The sequence below is a fragment of the Balaenoptera ricei genome, chromosome 3, assembly GCF_028023285.1.
Source record: "Balaenoptera ricei isolate mBalRic1 chromosome 3, mBalRic1.hap2, whole genome shotgun sequence".
Lineage (NCBI taxonomy): Eukaryota > Metazoa > Chordata > Mammalia > Artiodactyla > Balaenopteridae > Balaenoptera > Balaenoptera ricei.
Genome location: NC_082641.1, coordinates 169,782,289 through 169,800,603, shown reverse-complemented (window position 1 = coordinate 169,800,603; position 18,315 = coordinate 169,782,289). Strand labels below are relative to the sequence as shown.

At 62.1% G+C, this 18,315-nt stretch overlaps 2 protein-coding genes across 3 annotated transcripts in view; both read right to left on the bottom strand.

Moving 5' to 3' along the window:
* Positions 1-17: 17 nt before the first annotated feature.
* On the bottom strand, positions 18-3,344 carry ISYNA1 (inositol-3-phosphate synthase 1). The gene is made up of 11 exons (XM_059918086.1): positions 3,204-3,344; positions 2,969-3,097; positions 2,657-2,818; positions 2,157-2,289; positions 1,869-2,062; positions 1,528-1,677; positions 1,230-1,445; positions 955-1,119; positions 741-854; positions 450-667; positions 18-324 (listed from the first exon to the last, which is right to left on the bottom strand). Exons 2-11 carry the CDS (start codon positions 3,086-3,088, stop codon positions 123-125), a joined length of 1,674 nt encoding a protein of 557 aa, XP_059774069.1. The 5' UTR covers positions 3,089-3,097; positions 3,204-3,344; the 3' UTR covers positions 18-122.
* A 4,447-nt stretch (positions 3,345-7,791) lies between these two features.
* Positions 7,792-18,315, bottom strand: part of ELL (elongation factor for RNA polymerase II) — a 79,753-nt gene continuing 69,229 nt past the window's right edge. The window contains exons 7-12 of one of the 2 annotated variants that reach the window (XM_059918083.1): positions 17,134-17,230; positions 15,413-15,884; positions 11,253-11,319; positions 10,859-11,030; positions 9,662-9,706; positions 8,710-8,918 (exon numbers count right to left, since the gene is read on the bottom strand). In XM_059918083.1, the coding sequence (XP_059774066.1) occupies positions 8,802-8,918; positions 9,662-9,706; positions 10,859-11,030; positions 11,253-11,319; positions 15,413-15,884; positions 17,134-17,230 (970 nt within the window). In that variant the 3' untranslated portion in view covers positions 8,710-8,801. Of the gene's footprint in view, positions 8,919-9,661; positions 9,707-10,858; positions 11,031-11,252; positions 11,320-15,412; positions 15,885-17,133; positions 17,231-18,315 lie in introns of both variants that reach the window. The other variant, XM_059918085.1, reaches the window with a different exon arrangement.

Here is an 18,315-nt window from a genome sequence, read left to right as displayed (position 1 = left end):
GAATCCACAGGTGTGGCTCATAGTGGCACTGGCTTTATTGTCTGTCTTAAGGGGGCCTGGAAGGGTCGGGTGCTGAGGAGCAATGGGGGCAGGAGTTACAGGGGAGCTGTATGGCCATGGCCTTAGGTGGTGGGCATCTGGGGTGCCTCAGCCTGTGAGTGCCCATAGGCGTCACCAGTACAGCCATTGGGGGCAGTTGGCGCTGATCCTTTCTTGCAAGGCACGGGGCAGGCGGTGGCCACATGCCCAACTTGCTTGAGGCCAGGGCGCTCCATCTTGTGTTCCAGAAGCATGTGGTTCTGCGGCGGGAGCCCCACGCAGGCCCTGGGAGATGGTCACGGCTCAGCGGGGCCAGACCCCGAGACTGCCCTGCAGTCCCTAGGCCCTGTGCACAGCCCCGCCAGTGGACATCTGGGCCGTAGGTGGGGATCCCCAAGGTCGGGGCACACCTGAGGATATTCTCGATGCAGCTGCGCTGGCGGAAGAGCGCGTTGACCACTGGGCTGCCCGGTGGCGCAAGCGGCGCCTTGAAGAGGAAGCCAAGCAGCGACAGCACCGGGTGGAAGCTCTGCGGCTCCGGGTCGATGTCGGTGCAGAAGCTCACACGCTGGCACAGTTCAGTCAGCAGGGCCAGATCCAGCATGATGGGCGCGGCCAGGAGCGAGTCCTGCGGGGCCAGCGGGTCAGGAGGTGGGCCGGGCTGGTGGGCAGCCCCACTCCTGCCCCCTCGTGCCCCGCACCTCGCATGTGTTGTGCAGCACCAGCGTGTTGGTACCGCCCAGCATCAGCTCCGATGTGTACTCATCCAGGGCACGCTTGCTGTCGCCCACGTATGGCACGTACTTGATGACCACCTGGGGGGCGGCACGAGGTCACACGGGTCCCTGCCCTTCTCTGTGGGGAGCACCGCCCCACCCCACCCACCGCCCCTTGCCGCGCCTGCGCCCCACGCACGCAGTGGTCGGGCTCTTCGCCCGGCGAGTAGAGCACTGGGTTGCTGTGCACCATGTCGTCCACCACGCTGCTCTTGGACACCTCCTTGGAGCGGAACTGTGGCGGCGCCGACAGGTTCTGCCCGTCGTTGTTGCCCAGGTGGTTGTAGCTCACGATGGACATGGTCTGCGGGGGCAAGGAGACCCGCGGCAGCTGCAGGCCCCGCAGCACACAAGCCCACACCTCAGGGTCCACGCCCCCCATACTGAGCTGAGCAGCCCCCCAGGCCCACACACCTTGAGGCCAGAGCCGATAAGGAAGTCCACGAGCACGGACTTGACCTTGGTCTGCCCCGACTTGAAGTCGTCTCCACCCACAAAGACACGGCGCTGCCATGCAAGCTCGAGGGCACCAGGCACCAGCGTGTTCTGTGGGGACCCATTGAGAAAGGCGCAGCCCTCCAAGATGCTGGCCACGGCAAAGAGGGTGGAGGGCGACACTTCCAGGCCCAGCTGCGGGCAGAGGCGAGCAGTCAGCACAGAAGAGTCCTTGGGGGCTGGCCCTGAGCCTACTCCACCCCTTGGGCGCGCCCACCTGGATGGTGCGCAGCAAGTTCTCAGCGGTGTCATTGAGGCCCGGGACCACTTCGCAGAAGCGCTCCGTGTTCGCTGTCCACAGCACGATGACTTTGTCCAGCCCGGCGCTGGACCGGAAGTCGCGGATGTCCCTACGGATCTGCTCCAGCTGGGGGGGGGATGGAGGGGGGGGAGGTTGTACAGGCTCCCCCGACCTCTGGAGGCCTGGGCCACTCAGTTCCCCAAGTGCAAAGTGGGACCTGGACCCTCGGGATGGGAGCATGGGGACAAAAGAGGGGTAACAGGTGGTGGGGAGGGAGGACAAGTGGCAGGGGTAACGGACGCGGGGAGGGGCTGCACCTGCTGCGCGCGCGTGCCCGGGATTACGTTGTCGGCGCGCGCGCTCTGGTTAGCTGCGATGAACTCGGGGATGTAGACGGAGGGCCGCGGGCGCAGGGCCTCCATGTGCGGCCACAGTTGCTCCTGCAGCCCCCAATCCAGTACCTGTGCGCGCCGCATCGCCTCTGCCAGGTTCAGCGACGATATGTCCCAGCCTGGGGGGGCGACCCTCAAGCTCGGCCCGGCCCCAATCCTGGGCCCCTCTAGGCCCCGCCTCCCACCCCACCCCCGACCCAGGGCCCCGCCCACCGTCGAACACGAGGTCGTCGGGTGCCACCATGGGCAGCAGCGAGCTGAAGGGCACGAACACCTCCTGGCCCTCGGCGTCCAGACCCAGGCTAACAGTGCCCGCCTGCGTCAGCGAGCCGTAGTAGTTGGCCTCCTAGGTTGGGGGGGTGGGCAGACGGGGCTGAGTGAAGGGTGGGCGTGGCGTGGGCCACGAGCTGGCCAGGACCCCTCTCGGCACCCTCAAGCCCCGCCCTACTTTTGGGCACCTCCCCTTGGCGCTCCAAGCCTGGGCGGAAGCCACTCCGCTCCGGAGGTCCCACCCCGAAGCCCTCCCACACCTTAGGCTCCGCCCCCGCAAGACCCCTGAGGAGTTCCCTCCCCCCCGCGGAAGCCCCTCCCCGGAGTCCGCCCGCAGCCAGAAACCCCGCCCACTGCGGGCCCACTCCTCCGTAGAGCCCCTCCCCCTCCGCATGGATTCCTGCGAAGCCTTCTCTCCGACCGAGCCTCGCCCGACCCCCCACCTTGCGGCCGGTGCGCGTGGGCCAGGACAGGCGCAGTCGGTTGGCCAGCACGGCAGCGGTCAGCGTGGAGCCGTTGTTCCCGCCCCAGCCGACGAGCATGACCCCGAGCCGGGGCACCTGCCGGGCGGTCCGGAAGGTGAAGCGCGTGGACGTGGGGTGCACCTGAGGGCGGGCAGCTCGGTGAGCCGCGGGGCCGCAGGCCTCTCCCGCCTCACTGCAGGGCGGGAGTCGCAGACGTTGGGCAATTCCCGCTCCCTCCCGGCTCCCTGGTTCCCCCAGCCCCATGGCCCGCCCAGTCGGTCCCTCGCTTACCTTGAGGACGCCGCCCTCGCGGCTGACGCACGTCGTCCGGTACTCGTAGTGCGCCTCGATGGCCTCGGGGCTGTAGACCACGTCGGGGCTCTCGACCACGAACTCGGTTGCGGCCTCCATCGCGACGAGCTGGGGGCGCGGGGTTGGCAGGAGGTCAGAGGGGACCCGAGAACCGGCCGGGCCAAGCCGACTTCGGTCCCCGGGGAGCCTGCACCCCTCCTGGGGCGGCACTCACCGGCGCGGAGTCGGCTGGCACAGCGGGGGACAGCTAGGGCTCCGGGCGCGCGAACTCCAGAGAAAAGAGCCGCGGCCCCACCCCCGCCCCGCCCCTCGCTCCGCCCGCGCAGGGGAGGAGGGGCGCTCGCGGGGTGGGGGGGAGGGCGCGCACCGGCCGTGGGGCTCGGGTTCGAGGCCTTTCTGCCCGGAGCTTCCGCGGCTATCTGGTCCCCGGCCGTGCAGTCACGTGGGCCGCAGCCCCTCCCCGCCCCCCCGCCCCGGCCCTAGCTTGGCGCGTGTGATTCACTTAGGGCCCGCGGCCGCTTATCCCCATTTTACAAAAGAGGACTTTAAGGCTGTAAGTGAGCGCCAGGCCCCAACCACAAGGCAGGCAGGAGGGGGAGCTAGGCTAGGAAGCTCATTCTTTGCGTCGGGGGGACCGGCGGGGGGCTGTCTCTGGAGAAACTGAGGCACGGGACACTGAGGCAGAAGACCAAGTCAGGATTCGGATTTCAAAGCGAGACGCTCCTCCAGTCCAGGCTGCCTCCTCCTCCCACTTCCTGAGCAGCAGCACCCACCAGGCACTCCACCCCCACAGGGCTCGCATGGAGCGGGGGTGGCTGCGAGTCCTCGAGTCCTCGGTGTCCTCACCTATGGCAGGAGGGCTTGATAGGGCCGGGCTGGAGTGGGGGCAGGGGGAGAGACTGTTCTGTGGGGAAGGGAGGGAAGGGGATGGGCAGGGCAGAGGCGGCCAGCTGGGAGGAGCTAGGCCTGCACAGCACTGAGCCCCTCTAAGCGCCCAGTGATAAAGGAGCGTGGGAACTCGGCAGGCGGGCGGGGGCGGCTCCCCCAGGAACTTTCCAAAACAAGCGGCCTCCTCCGGCTGGAAAGTTTCCACCACTGGAGCTGGCCCAAAAGGTGGATCGTTGGGAACGTTTGCAGGAAACGGTCAGAGCCTGGCCTTGGGGAATGGGGGCTCTAAGACTCTGGTCCAGGCTTTGCCGTCAAGGGGACCCAGTGTAGGGGATTCAGAAGTGGACTTGGGGCACTCCCAGCCAGAGGGACCTATGAGGCAGGGGTGGGCAGGGCAGACTGCTTGGAGGAGGTGGCTGCTGGAAGGGGTCTTGAGATACTCAGACATCTCCTATCAACGATTTGAAGAGCAGCTGCCCAGGCAAAAACCTGGGGGACTGGTTTCAGGGGCAGATGAAAAGGGGCTGGGTGTGAGGGAGAGGGAGGCAGTTTGGGGACCAGGGCAGACCCTCAGGGCTGGGGACAGGGAATTCCTTACAATAAATATTTGGGTTTTGTCCCCGGTTCCTGGCTGGAGATTGAGTTCAGTCACCAATGGCCAAGGGCTTCCCTGGTGGTCCAGTGGTTAGGACTCCGCCCTTCCACTGCAGGGGACGAGGGTTAGATCCCTGGTCGCGGAACTAAGATCCCGCATGCTGCACGGTGCGGCCAAAAATTAGAAAAAAAAAAAAAAAATCACCGACGGCCAGCGATTTACTCAATCATGCCTATGTAATGGAACCTCTGTTAAAAAAAACCCCTAAAACAACAGGATTCGGGGGAACACATGGAGGTGCTGGGAGGGTGGCACACCTGGAGAAGTCATGGCAGCCCTGTACCATTCCCCACACCCTGCTCTTGGCTTCTCCTCCATTCGGCTGTTGAAGTGTTTTCCTCAGCACTGTGAGCCATTCTAGCAACTCACCAAACCTCTGAGGGGGCGGGAGGGAACCCCTGATTTATAGCGGGTTGGTCAGAAGTCTGGGTGGCCAGGGACTTGTGGCAGGTGTCTGAAGTGGGGACCTGAGCCCCTTCACCTGTGGCGTCTGATGCCAGACCTGGTAATGGAACTGTTGGACCTCCAGTTGGTGTCGGAGAATCTGCGAGGCTGCGCCTTCAGGCCGTGTGTGACAGGAATGGGTACAGAAATGTCCCCAAAGACCCAGCCCTGGGAAACCCCAGCACTCACAGGACAACCTGTGGGAGGTGCTGGCAGGAGGGTGGTGGGGGCAGAGCGGACCCGGGCAGGATCCCTGGAGGGTCAGTGTTGGGGCAGCTGGGAGGGACGTGGCTGCTTTGATTCCAAGCCGTCAGTTGGTGCTGTAAGGCCATTGCGGGGACCGCCTAGGTGTGTGACACGGGGTGAGTGTGCTGCCTGGGGGTGAGCAGTGAGCGACTGGAGACCCCCGATCCCACCAGACCGCAGGCTTCCGAGGGCAAGGGCAGAGCTGTCAAGGTCACTGCTGAGTGCCAGCGCCCGGATGGAGCCCGGTGCACAGGAGGGGCTGCAGAATCTGGGTGCAGGATGTTGTCCGGCAAGTGGCAGGGGCCGGTGGACGACCCCAAGCCCCTTGGCCACGGTGCAGGTCGTGAGGGTGGGAAGACCCTTCTGGGCCCCTGAGGGACTGGACTCAGGTGCCATCGGCTCTGGGAAGGATGGTCAGGGAACCGCCTGTGGCCATGGTGCCATGGGGCAGCGTGGGGGCCGTGGGGGAGGCTTGGGGAGGCAGGTGGGCAACGTGAGGCTGAGGCGTGGGAGGCCAAAGGAGGCAGGTGTCGGCCCTGGGCCCGGGGCTGTGGCGGCAGGGACATTGTTACTCCTTAGAACAGCGCGGCCAGGCCGCCTGGGTAGCAGGGTACATTCTGCCCCGCAGGGCCTGCCTGACCTCCCCTCCCGTGCCCCTCAGATTCCTGGGCTGCCTCAGAACTCAGGCCAAGGCCACTGGCCAGCAGAGCCACCAGAGAGGCTAAGGCCCACAGTCCCTGACCCCTGGACCCCTTTAATCCTGGTCTTATTCTTTGTCTGTTTTTCCTTCCTAAAATAAACATTCCCCCCACACTGTGTCCTTGGAGGGTAGAACCTGCCCCCTGCCTTCCGCTCCTCACCTAGAACAAGGGGCAAGGATGGCCATCCGGCTGGTGTCCTGAGCCTGTAGGGCTCCACTGGGCCTTGGTGTCCCTGTCCCCATGGGGGGGGCAAGGGGATCCCCCCCACCCCAGCGTGTGGCCCGGGAGGAATAATCAAGCAGTGCCGTTACTCATCGCCGTTTCGTCAGTCACAGCTTGTTACCCCAAATAAAGGCACTCCCTTTGCCCCATGTGGCCCCTCTACTGGGGGCTTTGGCCCTGTGGGAGCCCTGGGGACCCCCCTGCTTGGCTAAGCCCACCCTGCGCACTCCATGGGGGCACTGCCCTGCTCATACACCGGCCATGGCTCCCCGCTGCTTCCACCTCCCATCTCTTGACATTTCTCACCCATGACCAGGCTGTCTGGCCGCCTGCTCTGGCACCTGCAGGGCCCTCCGCCTCAGCTCAGCCCTCCACCTGCCGGCCTCATTCCTGGGCAGTGGCTCTGGCAGGCTGCCCAGGATGCTTTCTCTGCCCAGTACTAGCCTGTGCCCTGCCCATCACCATGGCAGCCCCATGGCCAGGTTGCCTCCTCACCCCAGCCCACCCCCAACACGGAACCAGCCGCCCACCCCCGGGGAATGACACATACACTCCCAGCTTGGGCCGACAGGTTCAGTTCAGTGAAATTTATTGTAGGTTGAAAAAAATCAGCATTCACCTGTTTAGTGTACAAAAAGGACACTAGATCTTTTAAGAAAATATTAGGAAACTAAAGATGCAGATGCCTTTCAATTGTAACATTTTGGCAAAAGTGAAAAGTTCTTGTAAACACCAACTCCATGGCTCAAAAGTTTTTCTCCACAGTACAATATTAAAAGGAAAAAAAAAAAAAAAAACAGTATCAATAAGTTAGACCATATTTAATCAGCTAGAACTTTTGTCCATCAACCCCCAAAGCACAAAACTTTTCTTAGCTTCATGATTCCTTAAAAGGAGAAAATAAACAACAACAACAAAAAACAACGAGGAGGAGGAAATTCAACTGAGAGTCCCTTGAACTGGATCCCAGGGCAGAGGGCGGCTCGGCCCTCCAGGGTGGGGCCTCCTTGAGTGATCCCATTTCACCTGAGTCTGCAGTCCAGGCTGAGTACAAGATGGCTGTCGGGGGAACCTGGGGTCCCAGGGTCTGCTCAGCCCTTCCCCCTCTCCATCCCAAATGAGAAACAAAACAACAGCTGTTGAAACAGAAAGGATCAGCATCCTCGGCACTCCAGGCACCCCAGGGGTCCCACAGAGACTCTGGGGTGGGGTGGGCACACTGCAGGCGTGCCTGCTCTTTGGGAAGCCATTAGGAGACACCGCCACAGCTCAGAAAACTAGACGTGTCTACGTGAGCATTTCCGCTCTCCCTCGCTACTGCTCCTGGCAGCACCTCCGCCCCCCGTGACCCCTGGGCTGTGGGCTGCAACCACCCCCATGACCTTCCCCAGTTGTGGCTTCGCTGAACGCGGCTCCAAATTCATGTGAACGCTCGCTTTAGACCCCACCGCGCCCGGGGGTCCCTCACACACAAACACGCACGCCCCCTGACGCCCTTGGGGGCATTAGACTAGGCACAGTGACTAAGCAGCAATTGGGGTGTCCTCGGGCCAGCACCCCCAAAATGGGTGGATCCAGCGCCTTTTCCGAGCTCACTCTTGCCCCCGCCCCCCCACCCCCGGCTCTATCGACCCCCCAAGCCCCTCCCTGAGTGCAAACCCCGTGGTGGCTCTGCAAAGACGACCCCAGGACCCACAAGTGGGCTGAGGGGCGGAGCGAGGTCAACAGCATGGAGACCACTTGGTCTCAACAGTGCGAAATGAAGAGCAGCAGCAAAGGGGAGAATTGAGAAGACAGTAAAATAAAATCCGACACTGTTGCCGCAGAGCGCGGGCTACAAGCACAGAAACTCCCAGTGACCCCTGACAGCTGAGGGCCTGGAATAGCAGGGTGGGCCTGGTGGCTCCCAGCAGCTGCTCCTGGACCAGCTGGAGTTTTCCAAATAGAGCTGCGGGGGTCGCACTGCCCTGCCCGCCCCCTTAGAGCAAAGGAGAGGCTGTGTGTGAGGGAGACCAGCGTGGGAGAGGCACCCCTGCCCGCCCCCCACGGGTTCTCTCCTGGGAGCCCTGGAGCTCGCAGAAACAACGCCGAACTTCCCGAGCATCTGTTAATACTATAGAAAGGACACAGGGCAGCGCCTAGACCCTGGGCGTCCAAGGAGGGGAGGCACAGGTTTAGAAAAAAGATGCTTTCTCTTTCGTATAAAAATAGACTCAAGTCTCATAAGCAGTAGCTAAAAGTGGCTGTCTGTATAAAACTAGAAAAGGCGGGCAGGCAGGCCGGCCTTGGAGTCTTTCACTGACAGGAAGCTGAAGCCCCTGGGGGGCGGGGGGTGGCTGGCGAGGAGGTGGGCTTCTTGGGGAGCCCATCCTGGGTGGGGAGGCTGCTCAGGAGGTGTGTGGGGCCCCGGGGGAGCTGGACACCCCACCTGGGTCTGTGTGACCTGTGGGTGCCAGGGCTGCAGGGACTCCCCTGAAAGCCGGCGTTCCTGGCTCAGATGAATGCGTCTTCCTCACGTTTATTTTTTCAAATAAATCTCTTTTTTCCTCGTCCAGCTCCCCCTCGCCCCCAGCTCCCCCACCATCCAGAACGGTCAGCCCGGTGAGGTGAGCTGGCCTGGCTGGCTGGGTGGGACCTCCTGCCCTGTGGCCTTGGGCTAAGGCCAGGCCTGCAGCTGCCGCTGGTCATACTCAGCGATGAGCCTCTTGATGTGGGCCAGCTTGCTGTGCAGGTACTCGCAGCGGTGCTTCTCCTGGCTGTAGTTGGTGTTGGTCTGTAAGAGAGCGGCCAGGCTGAGACTCGCCCACACGGCCAAGGCTGAGAGCCCAACCCGAACTTGAGCTGCCCCGCTTGGCTGCCCCAGGTTCCCACTCGCCCTGCTTGCAGCCTGAGCTCTCCATGCCGTGACGGGGACCCCTGCTCTGTCCCTCGGCTCCACCCTGGGAAACGGTCACAGCCAGGGTGAGAGGCTGAGGCAAGACAGGTCATGAAGCTTCCACGCTGGGCCGGGGCCTGGCTGGCAGAGAGCCGCCCTGGCACACGTGGCCCTCAGGAACGAGAGCTGCTGTTGTGGAACCACATCGCAGGAGACTCTCAGGGAGCCCGAGGCTGGGGGCTTGGTGCTCCCAAGGAGACGGCCTGAGCCCAGGAGGCTGGGCGTTCCTCCCAGACTCTAGCAGCTAAGGACTCAGATGGGGCCAGGATGGGGGCAGGGAACTACGGCTCCTCCCCTGGACCTCTGAGGGGGGCGGAAAGGACCTGGGGCTGTGCCCATCAAACATTGGGAGAGCGGGGGTGGGGGCTGCAGGGGTGCCCGGGGAGGGGCTGCACCCAAGCTCACAGGACAGGTTCAGCTCCTCAGCTGTGACCAGGGGCAGGGGCTACTCCGAGGGCCTGAGACCAGCCCAGCGAGGCCCTTCCTCCCTCCCTCCTCTCCCAGACTTTGGCGCCACTCATCTTGAAACAGCTTCTTCTGAGCCCACCCCACCTACCCCCCACAATGGGATGGACACTCACCTTTTTGATTTTTCGATACTCCTGTAAAATCTGCCCACGAGTAGTCTGGAGGAAAAACAAAAGAGAAAGCGAACAATGCAGTACCTGCAGGACACCCCAACTGAGTGGCCCCTTCTCCCTGATAACCTGCGACCTGTAAGGTCACCGCATGCTGGGGGACAATGGCCTCAGCATGGCATGATGGCGTGAGGGAGCACAGAGGAGGGGCAGGCGGCAGGCTGGGGGATGAGCAGGGCAGGAGGTGGGGGAGGAAGCTGGGCCAGGGGAGCGAGGGGCAGGGGCCCAGCCTCAGGGACAAGCACGAGGCCACGCGGTAGGAGGGGCAGGCTGGCCAGAGCCGCGGGAGGAGGCAAAGAGCAGATGGGACGGCCTCCTTCCCTCACACCCAGCTGGCCTGTGCACCGTTCAAGGCCAAGCACAGAGGCCCCTTGACCACCTGGGGAGTGTCCCTGTGGGGCATGCACGGAGGAGAGAGGACGGGGATACCCTGGGGATTTTCTGTCCTAGACCCTCAGAGGCCCCATTGCTCTGCCCCAATCACGAGTCATCTCCTCTGGAAACCAAAGTGGCCTCCACCAGGGGAGATGGACCCCAACACCATGATTAATCAGGGCTGGCCCTGCAGTCAGGTAACCAGCTCTGAAAGGTGGCACAAGGGGGAGGGGTGGTGTCCCAGGGCTGGTGACCAAGCCCCCTGCAGTGAGCTCCCACATGGGATGGCTTGGGGAACCCAGGTGCCCTTGGCCAGAGGAAGAGGGTTGTGGTGGGGGGACCCCAAGGACCCTCCATCCCCTCCCACCGTGTCTGTGACAGCTCTGATGGGCCGTGGGGTGTGGCCTGGCCCAGCCCCTCCTGGCTGGGGGACTGAGAATTCTCGTGTGATGTGGGTAGTGGGCTGCAGAGAGGACCCCAGACGCTCTCAGAGGTGGAGACACAGGCACCCTAGCCCGCTGCTCCCCGCTGTCTCCACTGCTCGGAACACCGCCCCCGCCCCCGCCCCCGCGGGTCATCTCCCACCTGTGGAGTCAGTCACAACCGGCCCCACTGCTGAGGACGTTGAGCTCCAGGGACAGGCCTAAACCACTTGGGGAGTGGGAAAGAGGGGCGAGCAGGGACCTCAGCCCAGAATACAAGGGAACATGCCCAAGGATGCCAGCACCGGGCAGAGCCGTTGGATGTGTGTAGGCAGGGCTCTACCTCGTACTCCTCGGAGCCCTGGGAGAGCTGCCGGAGCTGGGCATCGAGCTGCGTGAAGCGCCGTGTGATCTGCTCGATGCGGGCGTGCAGGTCTCGGTACTCGCTATACTCAGCATTGAAGTCGTTTTTGTAGCTCTGGCGCTGCTCCGAGGAGGAGATAGTGGCGTATTTTCTGGGGAGACCAGAGAGAGGGGCAGGAGGGGCTCAGGGGGCGGCAGGAGAGAGCCTGGAAGTGCCCACAGCCTTGCGGCCGCTCCCACCCAGGAAGCAGCCCTGACCTCAAGCCGACTGGGCCAGGAATTCACATACATGGCCTGGGGTCAGCTCTGCCTCTGCTAACCTGCAGGGCAGGGGCTGGGAGGGGAGAGGCGCAGCCGGCAAGGGAAGTACTCACAGCAAGTAGTCGGGCGTCTCCGAGGTCGACGTGGGAACACTTGAGCTGCTGCAGGTCCCATTTAAACCTACAAAGAGCAAACGCATAATTCCTGAGTCCACAGCTCGTGTGTCCACGGTGAGATCCTCAAAAGGTTGATGCCTTGTTGTCTGAAGGCCCTGGAGGGGACGCTGCGTGGAGAGGATTGCTGAGGCCACGTAGCGGGAGCCAGGACCCGCAAAGGAGGCATGAGCACTGGGCAAGTGCTGTCTGGCTACCTCAGGGGTCCAGCTGGAGCCAGGAGTGCCCTCGGCCCGTGGGAGAAGTGGCGAGGCAGCATGGTGTGTGTCCCCAAAGCACAGCCGTGCAGAGATGGCATCATGGGTACGTTTTCAGCAAGCACCCCAAAGGACAGATTCATTGCAGGGCAAAGCCTGGGCAACTCGTCCAGAGCCTCTGCCGCCTCCACTGACCTCGTGTAAAAGATCACTAAGCTGAAAACCGGTGACCCCTGGATAATCGAGTCCCGGGGGTATCCCGGTCTCCGGCCCTACAGGACAAAGACAGACAGCCAGCAGGGAAAGCCCTGGCTCCTGTCCACGCCTCTCCCTGTGGATGGAGTCGCAGGCTCTGCAGGCTCCGGTCCCTGGTCTGAGCCACCCCCCCTCCCCATCCTCCTGTTCTCCACACCAGAGATGGGACTGCAGGATCAGAGGGGCAGCCCCGGAACAGGGCTGGGCTGGTGGCTTGAGAGGCCAGGGACTGTGACACAAGACTGTCCACAGGGCTCGAGGCCTGCCTGGGCTGCAGTCAACCAAAGCTACAGTCCGGTCCTTTTCCCCTGGGAAATTCTTCCAGCTGGCCTCCCCCTCCCCCTAACTTAGAAGCAATTTTATCGCTTTGAAGCATATCCTGAGTGCTTATTTTTGTGCCTCTCTCAGAGGAAAGCAGCCCACCCAGTGGATCAACAGTTTGCTGAGCCCTTCTGTGGTTTTATACTCCAGCACGAGGTGCAATTCCCACCAATGGATGGAGCCCACCCCCACCCGGCTGTCGTCTTTGAAGAGGCTGTGGCCCCCCCAGAATGCAGCCCAACAGGCACATACATGAGGGTTTAGTCTACACTCCCACCACCCACATCCCACACAAGACAGGCCTCCTGGGGTGTTCCGCCTTGAGGCTTAGGGTCAGACTGACCTGGCACCCAAGACACCGTTGGGGTCCAGCCTGTGGCAAACCTTTGTGGTCCCCACTCCTGCTCCGGCACTGGCTGCGTGAGGCTGTCACTTGGCTGCCCCTGAACCAGCCGAGCTGGTTCCCACACCCATGTGTCCCCTCCACTAGCTTCTCCTGTGCCTCCCCAGGGCAGGGGGTGCAGGGACATGTCTGCGAGTTCACCCTGCAGGACCCAGGTCTGGGTGCCAATGAGAGAGGGTGCCCCCGTTTCCACACAGGGGTCAGTGGGCCTCAGCTTGGCCTGGCTGAGCCCAAGCCCTCCACCCAGCATGCCAGCCTGCCCAGGAAGGCACCCTCTGGCCACAGGAGGGATGCACAGCCTGAGCAAGAGTCGGGGGCAGGCACGAGGGTGGGCATAGGACCCAGGAGTGGGCCTGCGGCATAGGGGGATGAAGATGGCCAGGGGGGGCCTCGAGAGTGGGGGCCACAGGGAGGCTGAGCTGAACCACCTGCCTGACAGGTGGAGGCCGCCACACCTGTCAAGGTCAGAGGCGATCACAGGGCAGGGCTGGGACAGCAGGGCCAGACTAGGGGAACAGTGTCACGCAGAAGGGTGGGCTAAACAGATGCCCATCCCTCTGCCCCATAGGACATAAGGGTGAGGAAGCTTCCTCAGGGGCTGACCTGGAGCCCTCTCCAGCAAGGCTGGGGGAGCATTCAGAGAACAATGCTATTGTTAACGGTGGGTGGGTAGCTCCCGCCTGCACATGCCCCCAACCCAGGAAGGAGTCACAACAGATGTTACAGCAGGGGTGTGGTGTGTGTGTGTGTGTGTGTGTGTGTGTGTGTGTGTGTCGTGTGAGTGTGGCGTGTGTGTGTTGGGAGCTTGGGGGGGCTTTGCACCCACCTATTACCATTATCATTTGAGCTGCGCGTGTGTGTGTGTGTGTGTGTGTGTGTGTGTGTGTGTGTGTGTCTGTTGGGAGCTTGGGGGGGGGCTTTGCACCCACCTATTATCATTATCATTTGAGCTGCCTGAGAGACCGCTTAAGGTGGATCACTTGGCGCCAGACCCAGCTTCTGGTGCCTCAGTTACCCTTTTCCTTTTCCTTGGGGCCTCTACTCCCTGGGTTGCCTGATCCCAAACATCACTTTCTCACCTCGGCTTGGGGAGGAGCTGCCTGGAGCTGACGCACACCGGGCAGAACCCAAAGCCATCTGAGCCCTGCGTGTGGGCCGGCCTGGGCAGCATCTTCCTGGCCCCATCTGATGCCCAGCCCCACAGTCCTCCTGCCCAGGGCCCTGCCAGAAGCACATGGCATCCGCTTCCGCCATCTGGGACAGAATGCGCTGCCCGGCTGCTCAGGGCCTGTCTCCCTGAGGAGCCGAATCAGATGGCGCGTGCTCAGGGAACCGGGCGCCTTCTCCCCTGCGGCCCACCCACAGGTGCTAGGAAGCCTAGCGCGCAACAGGGTTGAGGAATACCAGGGGACTGATGGAACTGCAGTGTCCGTCTTCACCGGACCAACCCTGCTCTTCCAGGACCTGCCCTCCAGCCACAGAGGGAGGGGCTGGCACGACCTTGAAGGACAGGTGAGGACAAATTTAAAAGCCTTAAGGAGAAGTGGCTCCACCCGATCCAAGAATGCCCCCTGCTGGGGACCCTCCTGAGGAAATAATCAGAAAGCTGCAGCAGGTGACTTGGCCCACATGACTGAGCCTCTGTTGCCACGACATGCTGATAAGGTTAAATTACATGAAAGGAAATTCACAATGGAGTCAGTATTGCTAAGAGAGCTCTCTAAAAATGGAACCAAGAGGCCATTAAGGAAGTGTGACTTGTGCACGTCTCAGCCTAGATGGAATCTGACCTTCTGACCCGATGAAGTCATCTGCCAGAAACTTGTGACAGCCTATCTACTCATCAGACCCCCTACCCTAAAAACACTCGTGACACTCTGTCTACTTACTGGACCCCTAACCTAAAACAAATATTTTCTGACTTGCATCAGAGTTAAACCATCCTCACCAGGCAACCTTTAACAAACTCGTGGCTTTTTGTCTTGATAAGCCCGACTCTTTCTCCTCCTCAGAACACTCTTTCGCGCTCACCTGAATCTATGTCTCCGGAACTGTAATTCTTAAGACCTCAAATACACGATTTTCTTATTTGCAGCCTCCTGAATTATTCTTGGGGTTGACAGCAGCCACAAGGGGTGCTCGGCTCAGGTGCCTAGGGCTATAACTGGAGGCGGGGGAGGCTCTGGGGGAGATGACCCCAGCCCCACCGCCATCCTAGCCCATCCATGCGCCTCCCCAGTGCCCCGGGCCTGAGAAGGTTTCCCTGCTCAGCACATGGCCCTGGCCAGCCTTGCACCCCTCATCCTGTTGAGGGTCTCTCAACTGCCAGCTTCCCCATAGGCTGCAACTGCAAGACCATGTTCCGGCTCTTACCGTCTGTTGTTCTATGGACGGTCTCCCACCTCCTTCTGGGCCCACCTCCCAAACCTTTCTCCACAGGCTGAAATGTTCGCCTAGCAGGCCACACCAGGTCCCTGGTGATCCAGGGGCTGCCCACCTCCCTCTCCACCAGGCCCTGCCCCCCACTGCCTTCCCTGAGCCCCAGCCCCACCCTGTTCTCTCTGTCTGGGACCTCCCTGCAGCCAGAGCTGGGCCCTGGAACTGTTGCTCTCCCTGTGTGATGTCTCCTCCCGTGAGCCTCAGCTCCGTCAGGCTCCAAGCCCCTGGCCCCCAGAGCTGGCCTGGCACACACAGGACTGCAAGAGGCTCTCAGAACAACACTGCCAGGGCAGTCAGAGACGAGCCGATGCGAGGACACAGGAGGCAAAGAGGCCTAATGTGCAGGCTGAGCCGAAGTGGCGGCTCGTAGGCAGCCCTCTCGGCACTCTGTGGAGTGAGGGTGGTGGGCGTGGGGCCGGCGCTCAGGCTCCTGGCGACACCCTCCGGCAGAGCCCCTGCCCCTAGGCCTGCCTCTTGGCACTTACCCGGGGCAACTGGTGGGGCTCCAAGGGGCCCCGGCATCTGGTCTGGCGGCCGGGGCCGGTGCCTGTCCTCAGCCGCCCTCTCCTTGTCTTTGTGCTTCTTGGATTTCTTCTTGGACTTGCCGTGCAAGGAGCTGCCATGGGGCCTGCTGGGCTGGGCACAGTCCGTCAGCAGGGGCAGGCTGAGGCACTCAGGTGCTGGGGCGGCCACTTCCCCACGCTCGCAATCCCGGCCGCTGTGGCCCAGGTCGTTGCTGACATCGGCCAGGGGGTCGTGGGCCCGTGGTGGCTCCAGCCGCAGGGGCAGGTGGGCGTCTGTACCAGCCAGTGGGCCCGGGGTGGGAAGCAGGGCCTCACGGCCGTGGGGCACACTCAGTTTCCCGTTGACTGCAGGCTGAGCTCTCTGGGTGAAGTGCGATATCCTGGGTTTCTTGTTGGCCAGAGGGTCGATGAAATCAGGAGGCTGTGGCCGTTTCTGGGAAGGAAAGGAGACAATTTCAGAGGGGAGCCTGTGCCTAGAGTTACGGTGTTCCCTAGGGAGAGGCTGGGCACCGCAGGCCCTGAGGAAACCCAGTGCCCACACGCAAGGCCCGCGCTGACCACATGGGGGCGCGCGAACACTAGCCAGGCCCAGGATGCCCAGAGCTCAGCAGGGGCTGCTTGCCCAGAGGCCACCAGAGCAGAGGAAGGGCGCTGGGTCATTAGTGGACCTGGCTGCAGCCCATAAGGGCCACCTCTGGGAACTGGTCTAAAACATCACTGTGCTCAGCATCTTCCCTGGACGATGGGAAGAGTGACAGAGCCAAATCTGAGTGACACAGGGCAGCCCCACAGGCCAGGACCAACACCTCCAGGCCCCTGATTACTTGGATCCCCATGGCAACCCTGTGACATGGTGCAGGCTTCATCCCCATTTCACAGACAAGAATACTGAGGCCTGTGAGGCAAGGCCAGAACACAGGAATGGAGCCAGGATCAGACCAGGTGGCCCAGGCCCAGGGAAGCAGCTGTAGGGTGAAAGATGGCAGATGGGCAACCCAGGATCAGAGGGAAGCAGTGGGGACGCAAGTGAAATGAGGCCCTCTGTCCTCCACAACGGCCCTACAGCCACAGGGAGGCTTTAGGGTCATGGGCCTAGGCTGGGTGCCTCCCGGGCAGAGGAGGAAGAGGGAGAAGAGGGAGAAGAGGGAGAAGAGGGAGAAGAGGGGCTGGCCAAGCAGGGGATAGAGACGTGGGACTCATAAATCAGAGCATGCAGGTGGGTGGGGAGAGCTTTCACCAAACAGCTCAAGCAACGGTGAGACAGGTATTGCTGAAGATCAAGCCCCCAACAGCAAGGCCCCCCCACCAAATGCCCTTCTCGACTACTGACTAACATGGCAGTGGCCACTGCTCATAGGACCCCACTGGGCCCTGGCTGGGCTGCAGCCATACGCTTGATTTTCCAACGGCCCTGGGAGGCAGGAGCGCCCACCATACAGAGAAAGCAGGAGGCTCAGTGTGGTTCAGCAGCCTGCCCTCCCTCGCCTACATACCCACAGGTAAACCAAGGAACCACATCCAAGTCCCAGGCCCAGGACACCCAACCCCCAGCCAGCTGCTCACTCATTCAAGAAAGCTTGCCAGCCCTGAGCCAAAGGCCCAACAGGCTCCCTAAGAACCAAGGTCAGGTCAGGTCCACTGGCTCCGGTGAGACCCACCCTCCCTCCCCACCACGCTCCTACCTGAGGGGGTGAGGCCGAGCTCCCATGCTCGCCTGGAGGACTGTTGGCCGCAAGGTCCCCAGGGAGGCCGCCTGTGCTCTGTGGCTGGCACAGCTTCCTGCAAAGGAGAAGCAGGGTGGGTTGGAGGGATCCTCAGCAGTGCCCTGTGGGGCACACACACGCCCACCTGTCTCTGCATTGACACCACGCTGTCCCACTCACGCCCAGTGATTTGGGGAGGGCCTGACTCCAGAGCAGAACCAGAGCAGAACCAGAGCAGAACCAGAGCAGAACCAGAGCAGGGCTGAGTGTGATGGGTACACCAGGGCCCGGCAGGCAGAGAGCAGCCTGAGCACATTCCGCCCTGGGTTTATCCACAGCTGCCCTGTGGCCAAGGTCTCAGCCTCACTGCCAGGAGGACTGTCCCATTGGGTGTTCTGCGCCCAGAGAAGGGTCAGATGACCACCCACTCATCTAGACTCCCATTACCATGGAGACCAAGGACCCATATAAAACTGACCAGACACTCAAGATCCATGCTGTGTCCCCAGGGGAGCTGCTGTCACTGGGGTGCTGGTCCTCACTTTTAAAAACAACTGTCATCCTAATAAACAACACTCACTGCAGAAACAGACAACACAGAAGAGGACTGAGATGCCCTGGTCTGTGGTGGGACGGCCTCCCAGATTCAGCTCCCATCGTCCTGGGAGCCCAGGCCACAGCACCTCCAGGGATGGCAGGGGTGGCCACCAGTCCAGCGGGACGCGAGCACAACAATGTAGCCAGGGAAGAGAGAAGAAACACCCCAATGCTTGACACAAATGGAGGCCTCGACAGTCACCCCGGCTCGGCTGTGGGGAGGGGGTCTCCGCTTAGCCTCTTGCACTCCCAGAGACTGTGCGTTTCGTGGGAGCCCAGGCAGCTGGCCCGGTGCTGGGAGCGGTGCTGAGGGCCCTCCAGGCCCTGCAGGGAAGCTGAGCTGAGGTCCAGGGCCACGTCTGCGCTGCTCTAACCAGTGACAAACAGAGCCCAGCCCCTGACCAACAGCCACACTCTAGACAACTGCTGCTGTCCCCTCCACGGTGGCCTGAAATGCAAGCAGAGCCACAAGAAAAGGGCACGAAACATGCAGGCACTTGGGGCAACACAATCCACGAGGCTGAGGGCAGCCAGGGCAAGTCTGCTGCTCCAGCCACATGAAAG